The 20,463-nt window shown below is 39.1% G+C and overlaps 1 protein-coding gene across 3 annotated transcripts in view; it reads left to right on the top strand.

The window, feature by feature from the left end:
- Window positions 1–20,463, top strand: part of IQGAP2 (IQ motif containing GTPase activating protein 2) — a 233,134-nt gene that overhangs the window by 127,889 nt on the left and 84,782 nt on the right. For 2 of the 3 annotated variants that reach the window (XM_038401257.2, XM_043515279.1), the window contains exons 6-13: window positions 6,244–6,311; window positions 6,692–6,805; window positions 11,944–12,122; window positions 12,826–12,913; window positions 13,481–13,644; window positions 14,199–14,286; window positions 18,157–18,320; window positions 19,102–19,262. In XM_038401257.2, coding sequence (XP_038257185.1) covers window positions 6,244–6,311; window positions 6,692–6,805; window positions 11,944–12,122; window positions 12,826–12,913; window positions 13,481–13,644; window positions 14,199–14,286; window positions 18,157–18,320; window positions 19,102–19,262 — 1,026 coding nt within the window. The remainder of the gene's footprint in view (window positions 1–6,243; window positions 6,312–6,691; window positions 6,806–11,943; window positions 12,123–12,825; window positions 12,914–13,480; window positions 13,645–14,198; window positions 14,287–18,156; window positions 18,321–19,101; window positions 19,263–20,463) is intronic. The other variant, XM_038401260.2, reaches the window with a different exon arrangement.

Here is a 20,463-nt window from a genome sequence, read left to right as displayed (position 1 = left end):
ATGGGGAGGGAGGAAGCTTAGATTTGGTGACCAACTTTCAGGCTTATAGTTTCAAACTGGCTTCAAGTAACTGGTGTTCATAACAAGGTAAGTAGTACTTTAAAACTTTAGTGTGTCATTGTCTGTTAAGTTTATTGACTTTGCTCTGGGCCATGGGTTTTTGAATTCAATGTAAGCCTAAATGAATTTATATTACAGCACTATTGGGCAAATACTTCTGAAATAGAAGTTTTTAAAAAAAACTACTGAAATACATAGGAGGGCTGTCTGCATGAATCTCCTACAAACACACCATTTGGAAAGTTGAAGCATTTGTTCAAAATAAGCTGTTTGTGAGACCTCTTAATCTTGAGACATTAAGCAAAAATCACCTTTTTAGAGTGATGGTAACTTCCTCCAGAACCTGATTAAAATTATAGCTTGTGCCCAACCACTTGAAACTGTCACCACACTGATTTCCCATTTCTACAAATAAGTGCTGGTACACTTAATTAAGCTTCCATGTTAAAACAATGCCAGTACAAATGTGTTGACCAGGGGAATGAAAATGAGGCACTTGAAGCTGTGCCTTCACACCAAATTAGAACTATTGCCTTCCAAAGTGAAGTACATACATTCTTAATCATTCATACCCCCAATCTGTTTTGCCTCAGGTTTTAAATGTTGGGCAAATTTCTCTTATAGATATCTAGCTAGTTTAGTTGTAATGCAGTACAAAGCCAGGGAAGTTTTGGTTACATCACTATAGTGGAACTAGAAGCTTTTTCTGCCTTAATTCTTCCTCTTGATGTTTAAAGTGTAAAAGTCTAGAACCTCTGTCTCTGATGTTCTGTCCCTGGTGGTAGTGGTGGTATTTGCAGACTAGACTCCTTCCTGGTTCTGTTAAGCTCTCTTGCTGTCTATGGAAGCCTTTTCCTTTCATAACTTTTTAGTGTCAGGATTGTAAAGATGAGTTTTGGGCATAATTTAACTATTCTGTTTTGTCAGCATTCATAGCTGAGCCATTTGGCATGTCAGTAGCCCTAGGAACTACTAAATGTGCCATAGGTGAAATGTTTTACTTGTAGCATAATTGTTGAAATCCTGCTCCTGCAGTCTTGTGTAAGAAGTGTGCCTAATACCAGTAAATAAGGTATACATTCAACATTTAATGTTTCTTTCCAAATGCTGGAAGTTTGGCCTTAGCAGTCCATATAAATTCTTTTGCAGTAAGTGTTGCCATTTAAATTATTGCATTTGGTGTAATATTAACTGGACAGCATCACAATGGTTACATAAATACAGGAGGGTAGCTATAGTCTAAAACTATGTAGCTGATCTTTCTGTCAGTGAGTGTCTTGTGTAAGCTTGAAATGATTTCCTGAAGTGGACACATGGGGCTCTTAATATTAAGCAGCTTATAAAGAAATGGTGGGCTAAGTTCCATTCCAGTGATGTCATGATCTTTATTCAGATGTCAGATGTTCTCCAGACCAGGCTTTCAAATGGTTATATTTGCTGAAAGTGAAGACTTAGTCAATTGTGGGATTGACTAATACTTTTTACCCATATTTATGTATCATTTTTTTTTAAACATTTGCTTCAGCTTTGCATGTTGCTTGCAATAACAGTGTAACAATCAGTATTTTCCTTCTTGAGCTGTGTTTTGCAATGGTTTGGTTCTTGAGGTATTCATTTTCCCTTCTGCAGCCTGACCTTGGTCAGGATGCATGCCAAAACATCAGAGCTGATCTGTGAGGTTTCTTGCCCTTCATTCTCAATTTGTTTACATTTCACTTAAATCCTTCTTGCTATGGTACATATCAGCACAAAGTTACAACACTCAAATCTTAAAAACAAAAAACAAAATGGTACTATTAGCTGGTGATTCTGTACCATGAATTACCCACCCTTCCTTTTGACAGCATTTAACCCTTTGCTGCTTTGACTTGATGTGTAAGACGCAGGCATAAAGTCACTGCACTCTGTCCACGTTTTCTCTTACCTCTTCTAAAATGCACTGTGACCATGTGGTACATTTCTCTACTGTAATTGTCTTGCAGCTTAAGTCCCAATGTCTGTCTTGCATTACACACGCAGCTGCATAAATTTTAGTCTCTAAGGTGCCACAAGTACTTCTTTTCTTTTTATTTAAATGCTTGAATTTACAGCATTAAAGTTAAGAAATGCCAGACTTAAGGTTGGCTATGTACCCTTAATTCATCCTCTTTGTGTATGTGCATTATGATAGTCTTTAATTACATGATCATATGTTTTTCTCCAGGACCCCGATGGATTCAGTACAAAAGGTGGATGGTGCTCTGGGAGTAAATCATGGTTAAGGTTAAGATTTTTGTCACCATGACTTTTATTAAAAATAATCAACAAGTTGCAGGCAATAAACAAAAAATCACGGGAGCCTGTGCCCTGTCTCTTTTTTTTGTTTTTGTTTGTTTTTTTTTCTAAAAATGGGAGTGAGAGGACTTGACAGCGAAGGTAGAAATATCAGCTGGAGCCCCGGGGGGGGGGGCGGCTGACAGCCTGAGCTCCACTGCCATGGGGGGGTGGGTGTGTGTGCGCGCGCATGCGCATGGCACAGGCCAAAATCTGTGACTAAATTGTATCCTTAAATCATGGTTGTACAGTGTGAAAGGCTATGTTCTGTAGGACCCTATAGCCATTTGCTTCAGAAGTTGGAAAGCGTGTTTGAATGAGGCAGGGGATTGCAGAAGACAGGATGAACTCTTGCCTAAGGCAACTGAATGAATGTTGCTCTGGAGTAGAACTGGATTCTATCCCTGCCTGTACTACAGCCCTCCTATGTGATGCTCGTCAAGTTGCTGAAACTAAACATTTCAGACGTGGCCACTAACTGTTGCTTGTTTTGTGAGAATCCACAATGTGAGATCCTAGTGTTTTGATTTGCAGAAATGCTGAGCACTCTCAGCTGCTCCTGAAGTCAATTGGAGCTGTGCTTTAAAAGAATAATACTAAGTAAATCAGGATGTAATCACTTCAAACTGAGTACCCAAATTAATGGATGTTCTTGACTTTAATCTCTCTGTGCCTTGGTTCCCCATCTGTAAAATGGGATTAATGCCACCTCACAGAATGTTGTGAAAATAAAATATTTGTGACAGTCATACTATAGTGATGAGCCCTACCAAAAATTCCATGAGGGAACTCTGAATTCTGTATTTGGAGCAGGTGCCCAGTGATTTGAATGGTGCCCAGTGGATAAGGACTGTGGCCACATATTGAACAATAAGGAGAAAACAAAATATTGACCAGCTGCTCATTAAGTGCATCCAGTTAGTGCATGGAATAAAGCAGAGGTTCTGTAGGGGTTGGGAAATGTGATCATGTAATTAAAGACTCTACCATAATGCATATGCACAGAAGGCTGAATTAAGGTTGCTTGTGCAACCTTAATCTGACACTTAACTTTTGAGTGGTTGACTTTGAAACTGTAATAATGTTCTTTTAACATAACTTTTAGTCTCTATAAATTCCTAGCTTTTTTTAAAAAAAAAAAAAAGTCCAGTTGATGGAAGTTGACAGTTTTTTGTTTGTTTTTTTTTTGTTCTGGTTTGTTTTTTATGTTGATAACTCACATGGCTAATGAGCTGGGTTTGAGCCTTTAGATCCACAGCACATACCTCTGCCACTTGAGCTAATGGAGTAACTGATAGCAGTAGTTGGTTGTGACCACTTCAAGTTCCAAACTGCCTCACTTGAATTAAATGCTATGAGTATTGATTCCTGCTGCTTAGTAGGAGTACTCACTAATAAGGTTCCCAGTAAACATTTGCCCCATGAGTAATCTATTAAATTGAGCCACTCCCACACAGTAAAATGTTCTTTTAAACTAACTGGCTTCAAATCAGTGTTCAGATGCACGTTTGTTAATATTCACATTAAAAATTAACCCTTATTACAAAGAACATGCATTAGATATGCATGTTTTCCGGTGAATATATTCCTTAATGCAAAAGAATGCAACTGACTATCCTTACATTTTATGTTTAAAAAAAAAAAAATGAAAAGCAAGCTCCCAGCACCACCTTGTGGTAAACTCCTCCAAGCCAAGGAGAATACATAGACCACATTACTCAACCATGTACAGTACAAGTGTAGTTTGCACAAGAGATTGAAATCGTACATTTATCTGCCATATTCAAAACCATTTCTGTTCTTTTGCAGTATTAAATATTATACAGTGGTGACTGCTAAAAAGCCAGCATTTCCCAGGCTATCATGCCATTTTTTTCATTGGGCACTTCAGACAAGACAGAGGGCTAGTCTACACCAGAATTGCTACAGCGGCTGCACTGCTGTAATACTGCTAGTGCAGGCTCTCTATGCTGATGGGGCAGAACTTCTCCCATTGATGTAGGGTTACCCACATGGGGGTTTAGATCAGTTTAACTGACGTCACTCGGCTTTTCCACACCCGTGAGCGACTTCAGTTATACCTAAGTAAGTGATAGTGTGCAAAAGCCCATAGTCCTGGCCTTAAAGAGGTTACAGCAAAAACTTTTCAAAACATTGCAAAGGAAAACTAACAAAAAAGCGGTTTGTGGTAAAAGGGAGGACTGGGCTAATGCAAAGAGACTTGGGTAGTTTGGGGCTTGTTTTAGGTGAATTTTAACTTTTTTCATTTAATTGTTCTGTTAATTTATTTAATGCCTTCTTGTAAATTGAGGGTGGCAGATGGAATGATTCAGAGTGTTGAAGCAATCTGAAGACTTTTATGTGATGAGATATGATGGGATTGGATGTTGCAGTGACCTACTGCCTGCAGAAGAACCTGCTTCCTCTATCCCAGTGGTGGTGGTGAAGAGGGGAGATGAAACCAGTGGTGCCCGGTGCCCCTCGTAATTAGAACAGAAAATGTCTGTGGCAACTATTAACAAATACACTTAGTAACGCCGCCTCCTGCAATTAACAGGCAACTGAAAAAAGACAGACTATACTTGCTGCCATGTGTAGAGATGACATGGGGGTTGGGGCGGAAGTACCTTTTTTTAAAGGCAAAATAGCCCCCCCATTATAAATATTTAGAATTAAAGTGCCCTGTTTGAAATTTGAGCTTCACCCCACAAAAAAATCACAAAAATATTAATTCTGTTGCCAAAATAAATTCTGGAAACTCCTGACTTTTTATATTAAAGGCCTTGCACATGGTCGGAAAATATGAATAAAGATGTGAATTTACTCAGCTGTTATCCAGATGGCACTATATAACTTTAAGAATAATTAATATGGGTTTTCTTGTTGCATCAAAATGAAAATAATGGTTCCTGGAGAGCACTCAATTGCACTGAACTTATTTCAGCTCTCTAAAAGCATGAGAGCACTTAGTAAGCTGAAGAGTTTGGTTGAGCTTTTTAAGGGGCTATTTGAGATTGAAGTACTGAGCTTGCATGCTCGCGTGCTCTCTCTCGTTCTCTCTCAACATTAAATATGCTTAGTCTTAGGAAAATTGAGGTGAAACTTTTTCTTTAACTAAAAACATGTGGGTTCTGCAAACAGTATTCCTAATTTTGAATAGTGCATGTGAAAAGGACTACTGTCTTCAAAGCTAAGTGTCCAGGCTTGGATTTGAAGCTGAATGTTGGAAATGCCATCCAATATTTGCTGGTTATTGCATTCCAGCTTATATGGAACCATACCCTTCATCTATTACTGTTTATATGGAGCCAATAATATCTAAATTTCCTGTTGCAATACATAAACTAGACAATAGACTGATCCCCAAATTATAATTATTAGTTATAAAAAATTTTACTAAATTTTCATGTCATGGGATTCCTGATATATTAGCTTTTGAGTTTCACTTTACTAATTCTGTATTTTAAAGGGCTACTTTGTATGAATCCAGCATCAAGGATTTATCTGTGTGTGTACCTGTACTTTTCCCTTTCCATATAATGAAATATTTCAGTACAGGCAACAAGTCTTGCATTCCATCTGTGTCCTGTCCCCATCCAAGAAAGCGCCTTGGAATATCTCCATCTTGTGAAGATTACTTCTCCCTCTCTACGCTCACACAGTTTACTATACACCATAGAAAATAGTCTGATGGTGAAATTTATCCCATCTCTGTCCACAGAAGTCAATAGTTAAAGATGAGTTTAATGTAGTAACATTCTAAGTATGCTGATCATCATATAAGCTTTGATTTGGTTCTACAAAAAGCAGGCATTTTATTGAATATGCAAGTTTCTGGCATTGTGACTTTAGTATTCTTCTTCTTTGTAGTTTATATCTGTTCAAACTAGGTATAGCACCACAGATCCAGGATTTACTGGGAAAAGTGGACTTTACAGGTAAGTCTGTTTTAATTAGTCATATTGTAGCTAATCTGTTGCATCAGTGAAACCTGCTAATATTACTGTTTCTAACAACCTACTCTCTCTAATGTGAGTTTTTTCCCCTCTCCTCTCCCAACATTCTGCACACATCCTTATTGAAGCGATTGGGAGGCTATTTTTTTAATGAATGTCCGCCTTTGAAAGATGGGGAAGGAATTTACATGGCACATTTTGTTACGGCTTTGAAACTGAGTTTCTAGCAAAATGAAAAAACAAAGTTAACCAAGCCTTAGCTTTTAAAATTATAAATAAATTTTAGCTCTGAGTGCTCGTGAAGTCCTGAGAACTTCATTCTGTTAATAGTTTCCAACTTTGCTTTTTTAATATATAAATAGAGGAGGAAATCAGTAACATGCGAAAGGAGTTGGAGAAGTATGGTATACAGATGCCGGCTTTTAGCAAAATTGGTGGGATTCTGGCCAGTGAATTATCAGTGGATGAAGCTGCATGTAAGTGATCTTTACCATGTTTTCCACCTAATACCTGAATTGACCATTTTTGCATAAGCTGTTGATGGTTTTGAGTCATTTCATTTAAAATATTACTTGGAAGTAACAGTTGTAGGTAGCTAATATTTTTTGATTCCTTGTCTAAATTACCATCATTTCCCATATTTGTTACCTTTTAATAATTGTCAAGATGTGCACGTCTTGACAGAGTAACTCTTGACCAGGTTGAGCTTCAGCATCCCCTTCCAGATCTAGGAAGATAGACTCCATTGATGCACCAGAACTGGGGTCATCAGTGCCTTTGGTGGTGGTGTGACAGTTGGCACCAAAAAGAGAGGCAAAAGGACAAAGGGCCTGTTAGCAGTGCTGGTTTCCGTGCATTAGAGCTATCTGATCCAGACAAGGTGTCTACAGCACTGAAATGCAGACTTGATCTGCCCTTCGCATCAGTAGCAAGGGAGCAGGATTTGCGTATAACTGGATCCGATATCCTCTCAATCATTGGTTCCACTGTCTGTTCCTGCTTCGGCTTCCATTTCAGATCCAACTACATCATTGGTTCCAGAAAGTTCTGTCACCATGGCAGCCCAGGTTCACTCCCGATATGTTGAGCAGTGTGTGAAATGCAAGAGCTCTAAGAGGTGTCATGTTTCTCTGATTTCAAGATCCTCTTTCATCTCCTGCTAGGAAGAAGAGGCTAGAAGATATTGAGTCTCCTTTTATGGATCCTTCTATGATCTCTTCTCTTAGGACCCCTGCAGGGTTTCCACAAAGAGCTGGTTCCCCCGTATCTCCCACTGTAACTCTTGTTCCTGGCTCGTTCGATCTCTGATCTGGATTTCTAACAAGGAAAATAGAGGAAGAATGCAGAGACTGATAGCATGCTTTGGACATCCTTTTGGCCCTCCTATGCCCAACGTTTTCCCAACATTTTCCCAAATCCTAGTTACTGGGGAGACTGGCAGTCCTGGGGTCCGTGATGTTGAGGGCCACCTCAGGAACTTTTCAGGTACTTTTTGCATAGCTAGAGCGGTAATGTCTGAACTACTAAGGATTTGGCAGCCCAGAGGTCCTTGAAATTGATTCTTCCTGATCTGCTGACTTTTCAGGCAGTTATGCCTAAAGTTTTGTCCAAGGGTGGAGATGGAGTAGCTCTCCTTTTTGAACAGGAGCAGATGGGTATGGATTATGAGCTAGATCGGTCACCCAAAGAACGCTTCAGCATCCCCCTCCACTTGAGTACACTATGTAGTTCCACAGTCTGGGGTACCACATACTTTCCATCTTGAATCTGCTTGCGGTGCCTGTGAAAGAGACTTCCCATTGTCCAATTATCCTTGATGCTACAGTTAAGAGTAGGATATCCTTACCCATTTTGGATGGACTGTTACAGCCTGCTCAATCAGTGTGTGCCCCTCTGTATCTGGTCAACTCCAGAGAAGGTGGACAAACTGTACCAGATACCCTTTGGCGGTTTTTCTTGCTTTCAAACCATCCTGTGCCTAATTCCCTGGTGATGGCTGCTACAGTAATAGGGAAAAATCTGGACAAACACTTCACACCAGCTGATAAAGAAGGCAAAAATTGACTTGCTGGGGAGAAAGGTGTTCTCATCCCTTAATATTAGGGAGCAAACTGGATGACCAGAGAAGGTTGGCTAATGCCATTTTGGCCCTGGGTCAAAAAGTGGCTAAACGTTCCCTCTGAACCTCCTGTGTTGTTTCAAACTCCTATGCAAGAGCATTGGCATCTACTATGCCTATTAGGAGACATTCATGGCCTTGTTCCTCATCCCTAGCTATGACACCAGATTGAAGCAGGAGGACATCTACTTTAAAGGTGAAGATCTGTTTAGTGAAAAAGCAGACAAAAATTATTGGAAAAATTTGAAGGTCATGAGATTGACACCTCCATTCTCTGGGCCTAATTCCCTCCACAATAAGGTGAGCCTCCACTCCCTCCTTTCTGGTAGCAGATGCAGTCCTTCCTCCTCCTATTTTTCAACAGATCAGACACAGCAGCAGCACGCAGTTTCTTAGAGTCAGTATAGAAAAAGGCCTTTCACACAGGTCTAAACCTAAACAACTTTCTTCCTCCTCGTACAACCTCAAGCCCTAGTTTTGATGAGATGATACACAGTCAGGAACCAGTCAACCAGGACCGACCTATCCTTGTATTTGGAGACAGGCATTAAACAAGTACATTTGGAAATTTTGGTTCCGTAAATTGGATCCAGCTACCATAATCCCTTTGTCATTGGTCATGAATTGATTCTTGGCTCTCCAAGACATGTATTTTTTTTATACTTAAATTCATCAAAATCATCACAAGTGCCTTTAATTTGTGGTGGCCAGATGCTGATTCCAGTATCAGGTGATCCTGTTTGGACTTTCCTTGGCTCCCAGAATTTTTACAAAATGCCTCTTTGCAGTAGCGGATCATCTGAGGAATCGGGTTATTTTTGTTTACACCTATTTAGACGATGACCTACTGAAGGCCTCTGTGTACGAGGGTCTGTTAAACCATAATATCTTTGCGACCAACCTTTTTTCAGATATAGGACTCTCTCTCAATTATCCAAAGTTGATCCTCTGCCCTTCACAGAGGCTTCCTTTTATAGGTGAAGCTTAGTTATTTATAAGGCACTAAAAAGATTTCCAAGTATTTAACTGCAAAGTAATATGACAAGTTGTTCTAGAATTAACTTAAACTTTAAAATTCTCAGACCCTAATTTTAAAATACTAAGAGTAAAATTCTTTTTGGGGTCTTATGGTAGCCACTACCTACGTGACCCCATTTACCTATCTAAGAATGAGAGGTATGCAGCACTGGATGTCTCAGTTCTACAGAACAACTTGCTTGTTGATCACCCATGCCTTAGACTATCATAACCTCCCTAGATTGTGGTCAGTCAAAATGACTGCTCAGGTGCGTACAGTTAAATCCTCTGGGACCATCCCAGTCAGTGACTTCAGATGCATCAATCAAGGGCTGGGGGGATGCAGTGCATTGGCATTATTTGACCACTCAAGGGCACTGCTCTGCTTTAAAAGAAAACCCTGCACTTCAATGTATTGGAATTAAGAGATGTTCATCTGACTCTCAAGTTGTTCCTCCTGCACCTGCAGCGGAGGGTTGTGCAAGTGATTACAGACAATACATGAGTAATGCATTCTACCGACAAGCTGCGGGGGGGGCGGGATACAAGGCTGTGAAATTGGTGTATTTTATCATGTCATTTACCTGTGGCCCTACATCTAGCACTGGTGCAGCTGCGCAGATGTAAATTTGTAGTGTAGACCTGCTCTGAGAGTTCTCTAGCTCAGTGCTTCTCAAGTTATCTGATATGGGGGACCGGCAATTTTTTTCTCTAATGTGCGCGCAGACTGTCAGCTGATGGCTTGTGGACTGGCACTGGTCCGCGGACCACCACTTTGAGTAGCGCTGCTCTGGCTGATACTGCTAGAAGATTATTCTACCTCAAGGCACCACAAGGTGGTGCAGTTACCCATAAGTGTGAATATGCAGAGCTGTCTCTAAGAACTCTGCTTATAGGTAAGTAATCTTCATTTAAGTTTACACACACAAAGTAGAAAATTTTGGCTAACATAGTCAAGGTGAAGCTTAGTTATTTGTAAGGCACTAAAAAGATTTCAGATTAGTTAAGTGCGAAGTAATATGACAAGCTTAAATTTTTAAACTTTCAGACCTTAATTTAAAACACCCTTTCCTACATTTGTATTGGCTTGTACTGTGTATTTTGGTACATGTTGTAACTACAGTTTGCACATGATTCTGCAAATGTAGCTTTTAAAATATCTATAGGGAGAAAAAAAATCTGGGTCAGTAAGTCTATCAGCCTTACACATTTTCTGAGGTTTAGTTACTGTCAAACCTGTTTGATTTTTTTTAACGTAAATTTCCTTCCTCCCTTGGAGATAAAAGGGACATAACTTCCTCTTCCAAAGCTTTTTATAACGTGTACTCTTTCCTCTTAATTCTGAGGCATGTTGCTTAAATTCTATGAAGTAGTCTTTCCTGATGCTGGCTTCTGTTCCCTAGGTTGGGAATGGGCTCCAGAGAAGCACATTCTGGCCAGGAGGAGAAAATAGTTGCTGTACAGTGGAAACCTCTGACAAATTAAGTCTATTAACAAAAAGTTCAGTGTAGAATTTAATTGCGTTCTTAGGAGGAGGAGGAGTGGCTAATGTGGTGCCCCAAGGTTTAGTATGCAAAAAGGGGAAAAAAAATGGAAAGATATTGAGGGCTCAGACATGGATGCTGAGGGCTCTTCTTGTGCTATTGGAAGATCATAAATGTTGGAGACTGAAAAGACCAATTAAGTCTCTTTCCTATTAATGCTGGATTATTTCTCTGGAGAAGATTTTTCTAGGATTTCTTTTATCCAGACTATTTTAAAGTTAAGTGGGACTTGCACTTCTTTGATTGGGAGCTAGTTCCCCATCCGATGAAGTGAGCTGTAGTTCACGAAAGCTTATGCTCAAATAAATTTTAGTCTCTAAGGTGCCACACGTACTCCTTTTCCGAATACAGACTAACACGGCTGCTACACTGAAACCAGTCTCTTATTTGTTTCTTTCTGCTGTCTTGAACAGTCTGTGACCACAAAACAAAAGATGAGCACAAACCTTTTTTCACAAGGAATGTAATTTGAGGAAGGTTTAAATCCAGAACTTCCATCATGACCAAAGAGCTTTTTTTTAAGTGCTATTTCTGTTGAAATAAGATGACAAAATACTCTTCAAACTTCTGCACATTTAAACACTATCCTGTTCTATACTGGTGATTACAGCTACATTCTGATTTTTCTGTAGATTGGAGAGTCCCAAAAAGTTAAACTATATGGTGAAAGAACATGATCAAATACAGTGGAACCCCGATTATCCAATCTAGTTGGGACCGGGGCCAGATCGTGTAACCCAAAATCCAAATAAACTGGAGAATGGTTAGTGGGGGCTCTCGCCCCGCCACTAGGGCTGACAGTCTAAACGGGGTTCTCCTGTGTGATATTCTAAAAAGCAATAAATGAAGCCTTGAGAACAGAGAATTGGTAACCAGGAATACTTTCTCATTGGCTCTCCTTTTTAAAGTTTTGGATCTTATCCATCTCTTTCAGTGCATGCTGCAGTCATTGCAATTAATGAAGCTATTGAGAAGGGAGTAGCAGATCAAACACTTGTAACTCTGAGAAACCCAAATGCAATGCTGATGAATGTGGATGAGGACCTTGCACAGGAGTATCAGAAAGAACTCCTGGAAGCTAAAAGGAGAAAAGAGGAGAATGCAAGACTGAAGGTATTGAAACATATTTGGATTTAATTAACATTCTTAATTTTGGTATTGCTGTCTAAAAAGAGTGCATGCAAACTTTTAAAAAGGATTATTCTAGGATTGCGTTAATAAGCTAATGTATTCAAGATAAACTAGTGAATGATTGTCACTATAGAAAATTGATCACAATGATCCCTTTGGTCTTGAAATCTATGAAATAAACTGGCTGGAGGCAAACATGTTACAGGTACATTCGTGTGTTATGTGTACAAACACATAATATTTGAGATGTGTAAGGATTATAAAATTCTTCTATTTTCGAATCCAAAAGATGTTCATTTTTCTCCTTTACATACTGTGTAGAAACAAAGTTTGTTAACCAAAAGTTTATATAAAAACTTAATGTTTTAAAGGTACCTTCTTCTGGGAGAAAAACATAATTAAGTATAGCATTCTATTCAATAGAATTTTCCATTAATACAGAATTGCACTTGCATCATTCATTTCACAGTAACAGTTTTAATTTGAGAAGACAAGCTTTGATCAAAACATACACAACGTTTTACGATTAGCAGAGGATGCTTTCAATATAACTTTTTTCCTAGGGAGTGCAAATCTTCCTATTGTGGTTGATAAAGTTTTAACCACTCATACTAGAGTGGCTATTCTACTATCTGAAAATATCTTTGTGTTCAACTTTGTGAACAAGTTAGGATTTTGTTTTTAGAATGGCTCAATTTCAGAAGAGGAAAGAGATGTGTATGAAGAATTGCTGACACAAGCAGAGATCCAAGGCAATATCAATAAGATCAACAGTAAGTAATTCTAGTTTCTTCTGGAAGTGGGCATATCATATCTACCAGTTATGTATTTCTTTGTGTCAAATTCCAGATAAAATTACTACTTTTACAGACAGAGCTTTTAAAAAGTGGCAAATGTTTGTCAGTGTTACAACAGTTGCTTTCAGTGTTGTGGGGCATCTTGATGCTTTTTTTTCCATTATTAATCTTTTTTCTGTTTCTGATATCAGACTCCTCAGTTCAGAAGCCAGTTGGTTTCACCTGCTTTGTTTCCTTATGTTTTTGTCAGTTCCCACTGGCTGCAGAATGCTGTACATTTTGACCCCTCTTTTTAGATTGACTTGACATTTAGACTTAGGCCCTGACCCTGCAAATGGATGAGTGTGGGAGGATCCTTATGCCTTATTGGACTCCCTGTGGACTCAGGCTTTTGTAGGATTGGAGCTTTAAAATATAACCCTCTGCTGAATAAAAACTGCAACTGACTGGCTTGTATAAAGAGAGGTAGATACAAGCAGCAATCGAAATTTTTTTTGCACAAAAAATGTTTTTTGCTGTTTGTAAGCATTGTTTTCCTTTCAGTTCACATAGCTTTAGTCCAAGTGAATGAGGCTATTGACAGGCAAGATGAAGTGGCATTGATAGCAGGTTTGAACCGTCCTGCTTTGAGCTTGTCTGGAGTTCTGCAGCAAAATTCCTCATGGTACCTAGCACAATTGTGTGACTGTAAAGAGCAGAGAATGCAGGTAATTGAATAGAATGTATGCTAGTATGACACTTGAGTTTGCATTTTTCTCTACTTTAAATAGAAGTGACATCATCCTGAACTCTGCAGCCTGAACTCTACTGTTTTATGAAACAGTAAAGAATTTTGTAAAAGTATTTTAAATGAATATTTTCCTAAACAATACAAAACTAGATGCATTTGCTGTAAAGAGCATGATGCATTGGTAAAAAGCTGCTAAATGAGAGAGAAGGAAATGTATGTGTGTGTATATATAAGTCCCTTAATACAAAGCTCATCTTGGGAACTAAACTTCTTACGAGTTTAGTATAGCAAAAAGGTAATGTTGACCTAAACAATGGTGAATGAAGACCATTATAGAGATCTGGATTAAGACAGAAATCTATAATTTTAAGTGAGTTGGAAGTTTATGGAAAAACAAACACTATTCTTCAGTACGCCATTGTATTTGATATTCAGCCAACATCATGGTCAATTCATAGTGGAATATTTTCCCTTCCCCTGCAAATTTAAAAAGCATAATGAAGTCCTTTTTTTTTTTGTCTGATCTGTTAGCTAGCAGGGGTTCCAATTTTGCTCGACAAAAGTGAGATACAGAAAGAAGTTAGTGTTGCCAATGAGGAAGCTGAGGCTCTCAAGCTTAGTGAGTAAATGTTTTAATACTCGTTTTCATAATCACCATTTCATTATTACTCTTAATCAAACTGAAGAACTAAATCCACCTTTTTTGCATGCAAACGAGATTCCTTTATACATTGAAACCACATTGCATTTTATTTTTGCTACTGCTCTTTTCAATGTCACAATTGCCAAGTCACCAATCTTCCACTTTAGACACATATTTTATCTGAAGTAGCTAATGCTTTTCTTGAATATTTTCAGCTACTAGTGGACATACATGGCTAAAACAGAACATAATGCATGGTTTGTGTAAATAGATTTTTTTTATAGTCTTAATCTCTCTTAAAAGGAAATTTTATTTACGTCTCATCTGGGTTAAAAGTAAAATGATCAAATTGAAGAACAGCTTGCAGTCATATGCAGCAGAGGAAACTAGATTATTTCTCATTTTAAAATATTTTACACTTTTTTTTAAAAATTTAGTCTGTCAGCCCTTCTTAATGTTTTAGTATACAATGGATCTACAATGTGTTGACTGTTTTTATTTTTGAAAAATTATAGTTAAGGGGGTTCTAAATTTTCAGCAGCAAATCTATTGGCAATTGCTTCTCTGGCATTCTTCGTCTGCTAGGAGCTTCAGCTTTGAAAAAACTGCTGTCATATCATGTCTGTGGCATGTATTAGGGGCTGTTTTTGTCTTCTGTCATTTAATATTTTTAATTCAGTCAGTCTAATTGTTCTTCTAGTGCTTTGCAAAAAGGTAGTTATAAGCCTAGTATGCTATGCTATAATATATAGATATGCATATTTTGTATAGCATCCAAGTCTTTTATAACTAGCGATTTGGATTTTAGAATGATCCAGACATGATGTATAGTATTTCCTTCTAGGAGACCCTTGCTCTTGGGTAATGGAAAACTGAGGGGTAGTGTTTATTAGTGTCTTGGAGTAGGAAAAATGAGTTTGTTTCCTCTGGATGAAAAAAATAAATGCCACGACATTGTGCTACCCACACGACTTCATGTGGCATGGAGAATTTCAATTCAGTTTTATTTCTAACCCATATTGATCAGTTTTCATTAGGGGAAAGCAGGTAAACAAATAAAACTAGGACCTTCAAGAGGAGCCAATTGAGGGTACCTATTAAAGAACTCCGAGAGCAGAGGCAAGCTGACCAAGGTACAAACTAAATGTGACCGTACCACTGAAGCTGCAACGTGTATGATAAATGCCCAAGAACTTGGTAAATGCATTTGTGCACTGTGGACATAAATGCATAATATCAGAGTTGCATGCTCAGTTCCTTAGCATGGAAGTCGTCAAAGCCAATTAATGACTGCAGATTTTGATGCCGTTTTGTTGCTGGCTTTCTGGAACTTTTTTATTTTGAAGCTGCTGTATGCTGTCTGAAAGGCAAGCGCCTTTATTTTTTTACCTCAAGAATGGCTAAAATATTTATCATACAGAACAAAATGCCCAGTAGGACTCCTCCCCATTTATTTCTAGTGTCCTGGGGTCAATGTACTCAGGCTCCAGGGGTTTGAACTGCTCAGCATCTTCCAATCAGTCAGGTTCTCCCTATTGTGCAACAGGAGATGATCTCCACCATGAGCTTTCTGCCTGAACAGGGTGGACAGAGCCCATCGCTAGCATAGACCGGAGTAGTTGGTGGTGGAAGCAGGCCCTGGTTACACACAGACCCAGGGTGGGCCTGAAGAGTAGCAGGGTTGGGAAGGACGTGACTAATTTTAAACTGCATCTGACATTGGCATTGCCTGTTCCAGTATGACTGCTCTCATCATGGGGTTGGTGAAGAGATCTACAGAGAATTCATAATTCAATCTCATCTGTCCCTGGTATTCAGACTGAACTAAGAGAAATAAGTACCTCCTCCACTAGGAAGCACTCAAAGGGGGATAAGTCCCTTAAACGTAAAGATCATTCCTCTAAGGTTGATAGCCTGCTGCCTGTGAAGGACACTGCTGGACTGGAAGTCTAGCTTCCACTAACAGCTCTGCCCTCCTAAGATCATATAGTCGGGTACCTAAGATAGCAAGAAAAACTTTAAGATCAAGAACCTGGCATCTCGCCTTTCCTTTCCGGGCTCCAATTCAGCAAGGACCTTATGTAACATCTAATTTTAAGCGTAAGAGGAGTCCCATTGAAACCAGTGCGATTACTGTGTTTATATTTAGGTATGTGTGTAAGGTCTGTGCTGAAGCAGTGCCTAAAGTTCCAATGTCTGTCATGTTGGAAAGAGTCCTAAGATATAGATAGAAATCCCCAGAAGTCTTCACTTTTCAAACCTCTGGGTGGCCATCTCAGTGAAATGTTGTTTCAGAGTGTCTCTAGGTTTTTTTTTTTTTTTTTGTTTTTGTCTTTGTTTTCAAGCCAAACTGAAAGCTGATGGGAGAGCATAGGCAAAGTCTGAATCCTCCTCCTACTATTCTGGAAGCCACTATCCAAAAAGCCTAGAGAAGCTCTCCTGTATTTGGGGTACATACTCACTCACTTCAAAAGCCATATAATAGAAATTGCCTGTTGCAAACCCTATGATATCACAGCCTCCCCTGCCAGTTTGTTTTCCAGCCCTCTCACCCAAAGTAAGCAGTGGGTGAGTCAGAAGAGCATGGCTTGGTTGAAGATGGAGGAATGGCTGTGATTTTTCTCTTACCCCCTTCCCCATCACCAGCAGCACATCTCAAGTGCCCTGTCTTGCCTTCCTTGGAATAGGCACCCTACTTTTTAACCAGAGCTAGTTATCCTACTCAAAAGATGACTTTACACGTTTTTTTTCCTTTCTGGGATTTTAGCCTTTTTTTTAAATTCAAGACTGAAGTCAATGTGCTTAACTCTTCCATGGAGGATATGTTAACTTTCCTTCAGGTTAGCCTCAACCAGGTTTGTGACCATCAACTCTTTCAAAGTTGTGACTGGTGCAGTTAGGAGGACTGTAAGTTACAGTAATTGCAATTTCTTTGGCCTGCAAGATGAGATCTAGCACTCTTGGCCATCTGTTGTGTTACCCCAAGTGTGTGTTAACCCACAGTTTTTTTATTATTATTTTAGAGGCCAGTTCTGAGCTCACTCAGGGATATACTTCACCTGTATTGGAGGAAGAGGAATACATTAAATGTTACTAACAGTTTTCCTTATTTAACAATCTTTAAGATTGGCTTTCCCCAAAGTAATTTAATACCATTTTAGTTACAATGCTTGCAGTGGCTATTGAAATTCAGTCATGTTTCCTTATGAAAAAAATTAGACAAGTGCACATAAAAAGGGGAGAGAATAGCAAAAGATGAGATGAAGCTTCTGTTTCTGTTTTACTCACAGTTTAGCTGATGGAAAATTCTAGTCACAACAAGTGAGCCACTAGGGAACTTAGCGTGGTAAAAAGTTTGCCATTAAGGCATTGCTTTTTGCTTGTCTTGTTGGTCACATTGGTGCTGCAAGTGTAGACTTGTCCTTCCCAGCTGTGTTGGACTCTTACTAGAAGGGGAAAAATGGGAAGACAATGGAGCTAGAAGAAATAAAAACAGAGAAGGGAAGTAACGTAGGTTGACGTTCCAGGGTCACTTTGGATTTTGTCAAACTCAATAGAGAAGACATGGCAATCCTTGGACTAGTCAAGTCATCTTTCAGGATAAGAAGGTCTAATGCGTTGATCACTGACTTAAGTTAAGCTGTTGACTTCCACATGCTTTATTTTTGACAGAAATCATTTTTGCAAGAATGTTAAGTGCGTTTAAAAGTGCATCTCTTGCAGGTATACAGCTATAGATTTCTTGAGCAATGACAGCATAGGATGTGATGTTGGGATACTGTTTGCATACACATTTTAAAAACAGATGACAAAAAATTGATAGGATTTTTTTCCTCCTTCCCCCAGAACTTGTAGCAGTTGACCATATCAATACTGCAATTCGTAACTGTGATGCTAATAAAACACTGGTTGCACTGATGAAACCAGAGGCCCAGTTGCCTGTCATTCACCCATTTGCTGCTGCTGTCTATCAGACTGAACTGTTCAACCTTCAGCAACAGAATGCTGTGGTAAGAGTGAAAAACTTATGAATTGCTGTTTAATAGTGAAAAGAAAAGGAGGACTTGTGGCACCTTAGAGACTAACAAAATAAATTCGTTAGTCTCCAAGGTGCCATAAGTCCTCCTTTTCTTTTTGCGGATACAGACTAACACGGCTGCTACTCTGAAACCTGTTTAATAGTGTGCAGTCAAGTTATAAAGGATCAGGAATACTAATGCATTTTCATTTGATGCAGTTTTTTACTTAGAACTATCAGGCCATTTATCATCCCAGATTCTTCTAATTCCTGTCTTGAGGTGTATTGTATGAATATTCCTGGATTTTAATATAAGTGCTTGTCCATTCAGATCATATTTTCTTTACTGATTTAGCCTGTGCTAACTCTTGTGCTGCAACAAGGTGACTGACCCTCACTTTTTTTTGTTGTTGCATACACTATCTCTCATTTTAAGGTTGACTGTGTTTTATGGAAAGTGATCAGCCGAACTGGGGGGGGGGGTCCATATTCTGATTAAAGTTAGACTAGGCTTGACTGGAAAGACTGTACTATGTGGGACAAGCGAAGAAAAGGCTGACGAAAGAGAGGCTATATAACAAGTGCCTAGTGATTTAGTTCTACTACTCACAATACTGTAAGCTGACATTTCTATAGCTATGACATTTTCTCCTATTTTTAATATTTTTTTAAATCAAATCCATGCCTCCCTCCTTTTGGCATTTAGACTTTAATTAAAACTAGTTACCCCTACTTGTTCAGCTTCATGACTGATTTATTCTATGTTCCTATAGAGTTATTTGGCACATGATGAACTGTCTATTGCTGTGGAAATGTTGTCAGCTGTTGTGTTACTAAACCAGGCCTTGGGAAGCAAAGACATCCTGGCAATAAAGAGTCATCTCAGAAATCCATCCGTTGGCTTCAATAATCTGGAAGAAGAAAACTTTCAACGGTAAAAGTTCATTTTGTCTTGTACAAATGAGCAACAAAGACTTCTGCAAAGGGATGAGTGGCAGTATTATCAGCTATTTTTCTAGTGTTGTGAGATGAAGTTAAAAAGGCTACAAGCTAAACATTTGCACAATATTAACAGGAGAGAATATTAGGGATGCTCAGCTGTAATGCCCCATCTGCACAAACATAGGCCATCAAACATCACTGAACATTTGAGGAACGGCGGTCGGAGGGTGGGATGTTCTTGGAAGCTAAACATCGTGGCTGAGAGGAGTTGCTGTTGTGCCAATGGATATCTGGACTTAGTTGGAAGCCGCTAGTCACTAGTGTCTTACTGAATCTTTGAGAGGACCTGTGAGTGTGAGTGTATGTGTGTGTGTGCGCGCGTGCCTGTGTGTAATGTAAGGCTATCCTTACTAACCTGTCTTGCTTAAGAATGGTAGAAGCCTATGTGGTAAAAACCCTATTTGCTAAATAGCTGGGCACAACATGGTGATGTAGATGCATGTTCCATTCAAGTTGTAAATTTAAACTCTATTAGTAGCTTTTGTTGTTTGGTGTTTGACTTTTTTGTCACAGCTGTGTACCACCTTGTGTTCTGATCCTGTCGTATCTCACATGCAAAAGGACAGTCAAGCTGAATCAGTACTTGTATGGGAGACCTCTAATGAACACAAACAGTGCTACAGTAAGGAGTATTGGTGAGGCATTAGATGATACTTTTTCACCACAGTTGTGCTTGATGGAATTCCCTGAGAGCTGTGCAGCTGGACATGCTGCTGCTAGATGAGATGAAAGAGAGATCCTGACCATTGAAGATGGCTCAAACAGAAGATGTGGGCTTGATATAGAAATTACTGGATGAAATTCTGTGGCCTCTGTTTTGCAGATCAGACTAGAGGATCCTAATGGTCCCTTCTGGCCCTAAAAATCTATAATTTCATGGCATTTTTAGCAAGAATGGGATCTGGTTCTTCCAGGCTACAGAACCTATACTTGCAAGGGGCCCTGAGTTGAAAGGGGTACCTCAGGGTAGCAAAAAAAAAAAAAAAAAAAAAAAAAAAAAAATTTGCATAAATCCTACTAGCAATGAGTAGAGCACTGCTCTCTCCTTCATGGACAGGGCTGCTGCCAGCGATTAGATAAAAATTTTGTCTTGGACTTGTCGTGCGTTGTAGAGTTGCCTAACGGGTCTGTCT

Source organism: Dermochelys coriacea, chromosome 5 (genome assembly GCF_009764565.3).
Source record: "Dermochelys coriacea isolate rDerCor1 chromosome 5, rDerCor1.pri.v4, whole genome shotgun sequence".
Taxonomy (NCBI): Eukaryota; Metazoa; Chordata; order Testudines; family Dermochelyidae; genus Dermochelys; species Dermochelys coriacea.
This window is presented reverse-complemented; position numbering and strand designations above follow the sequence as displayed.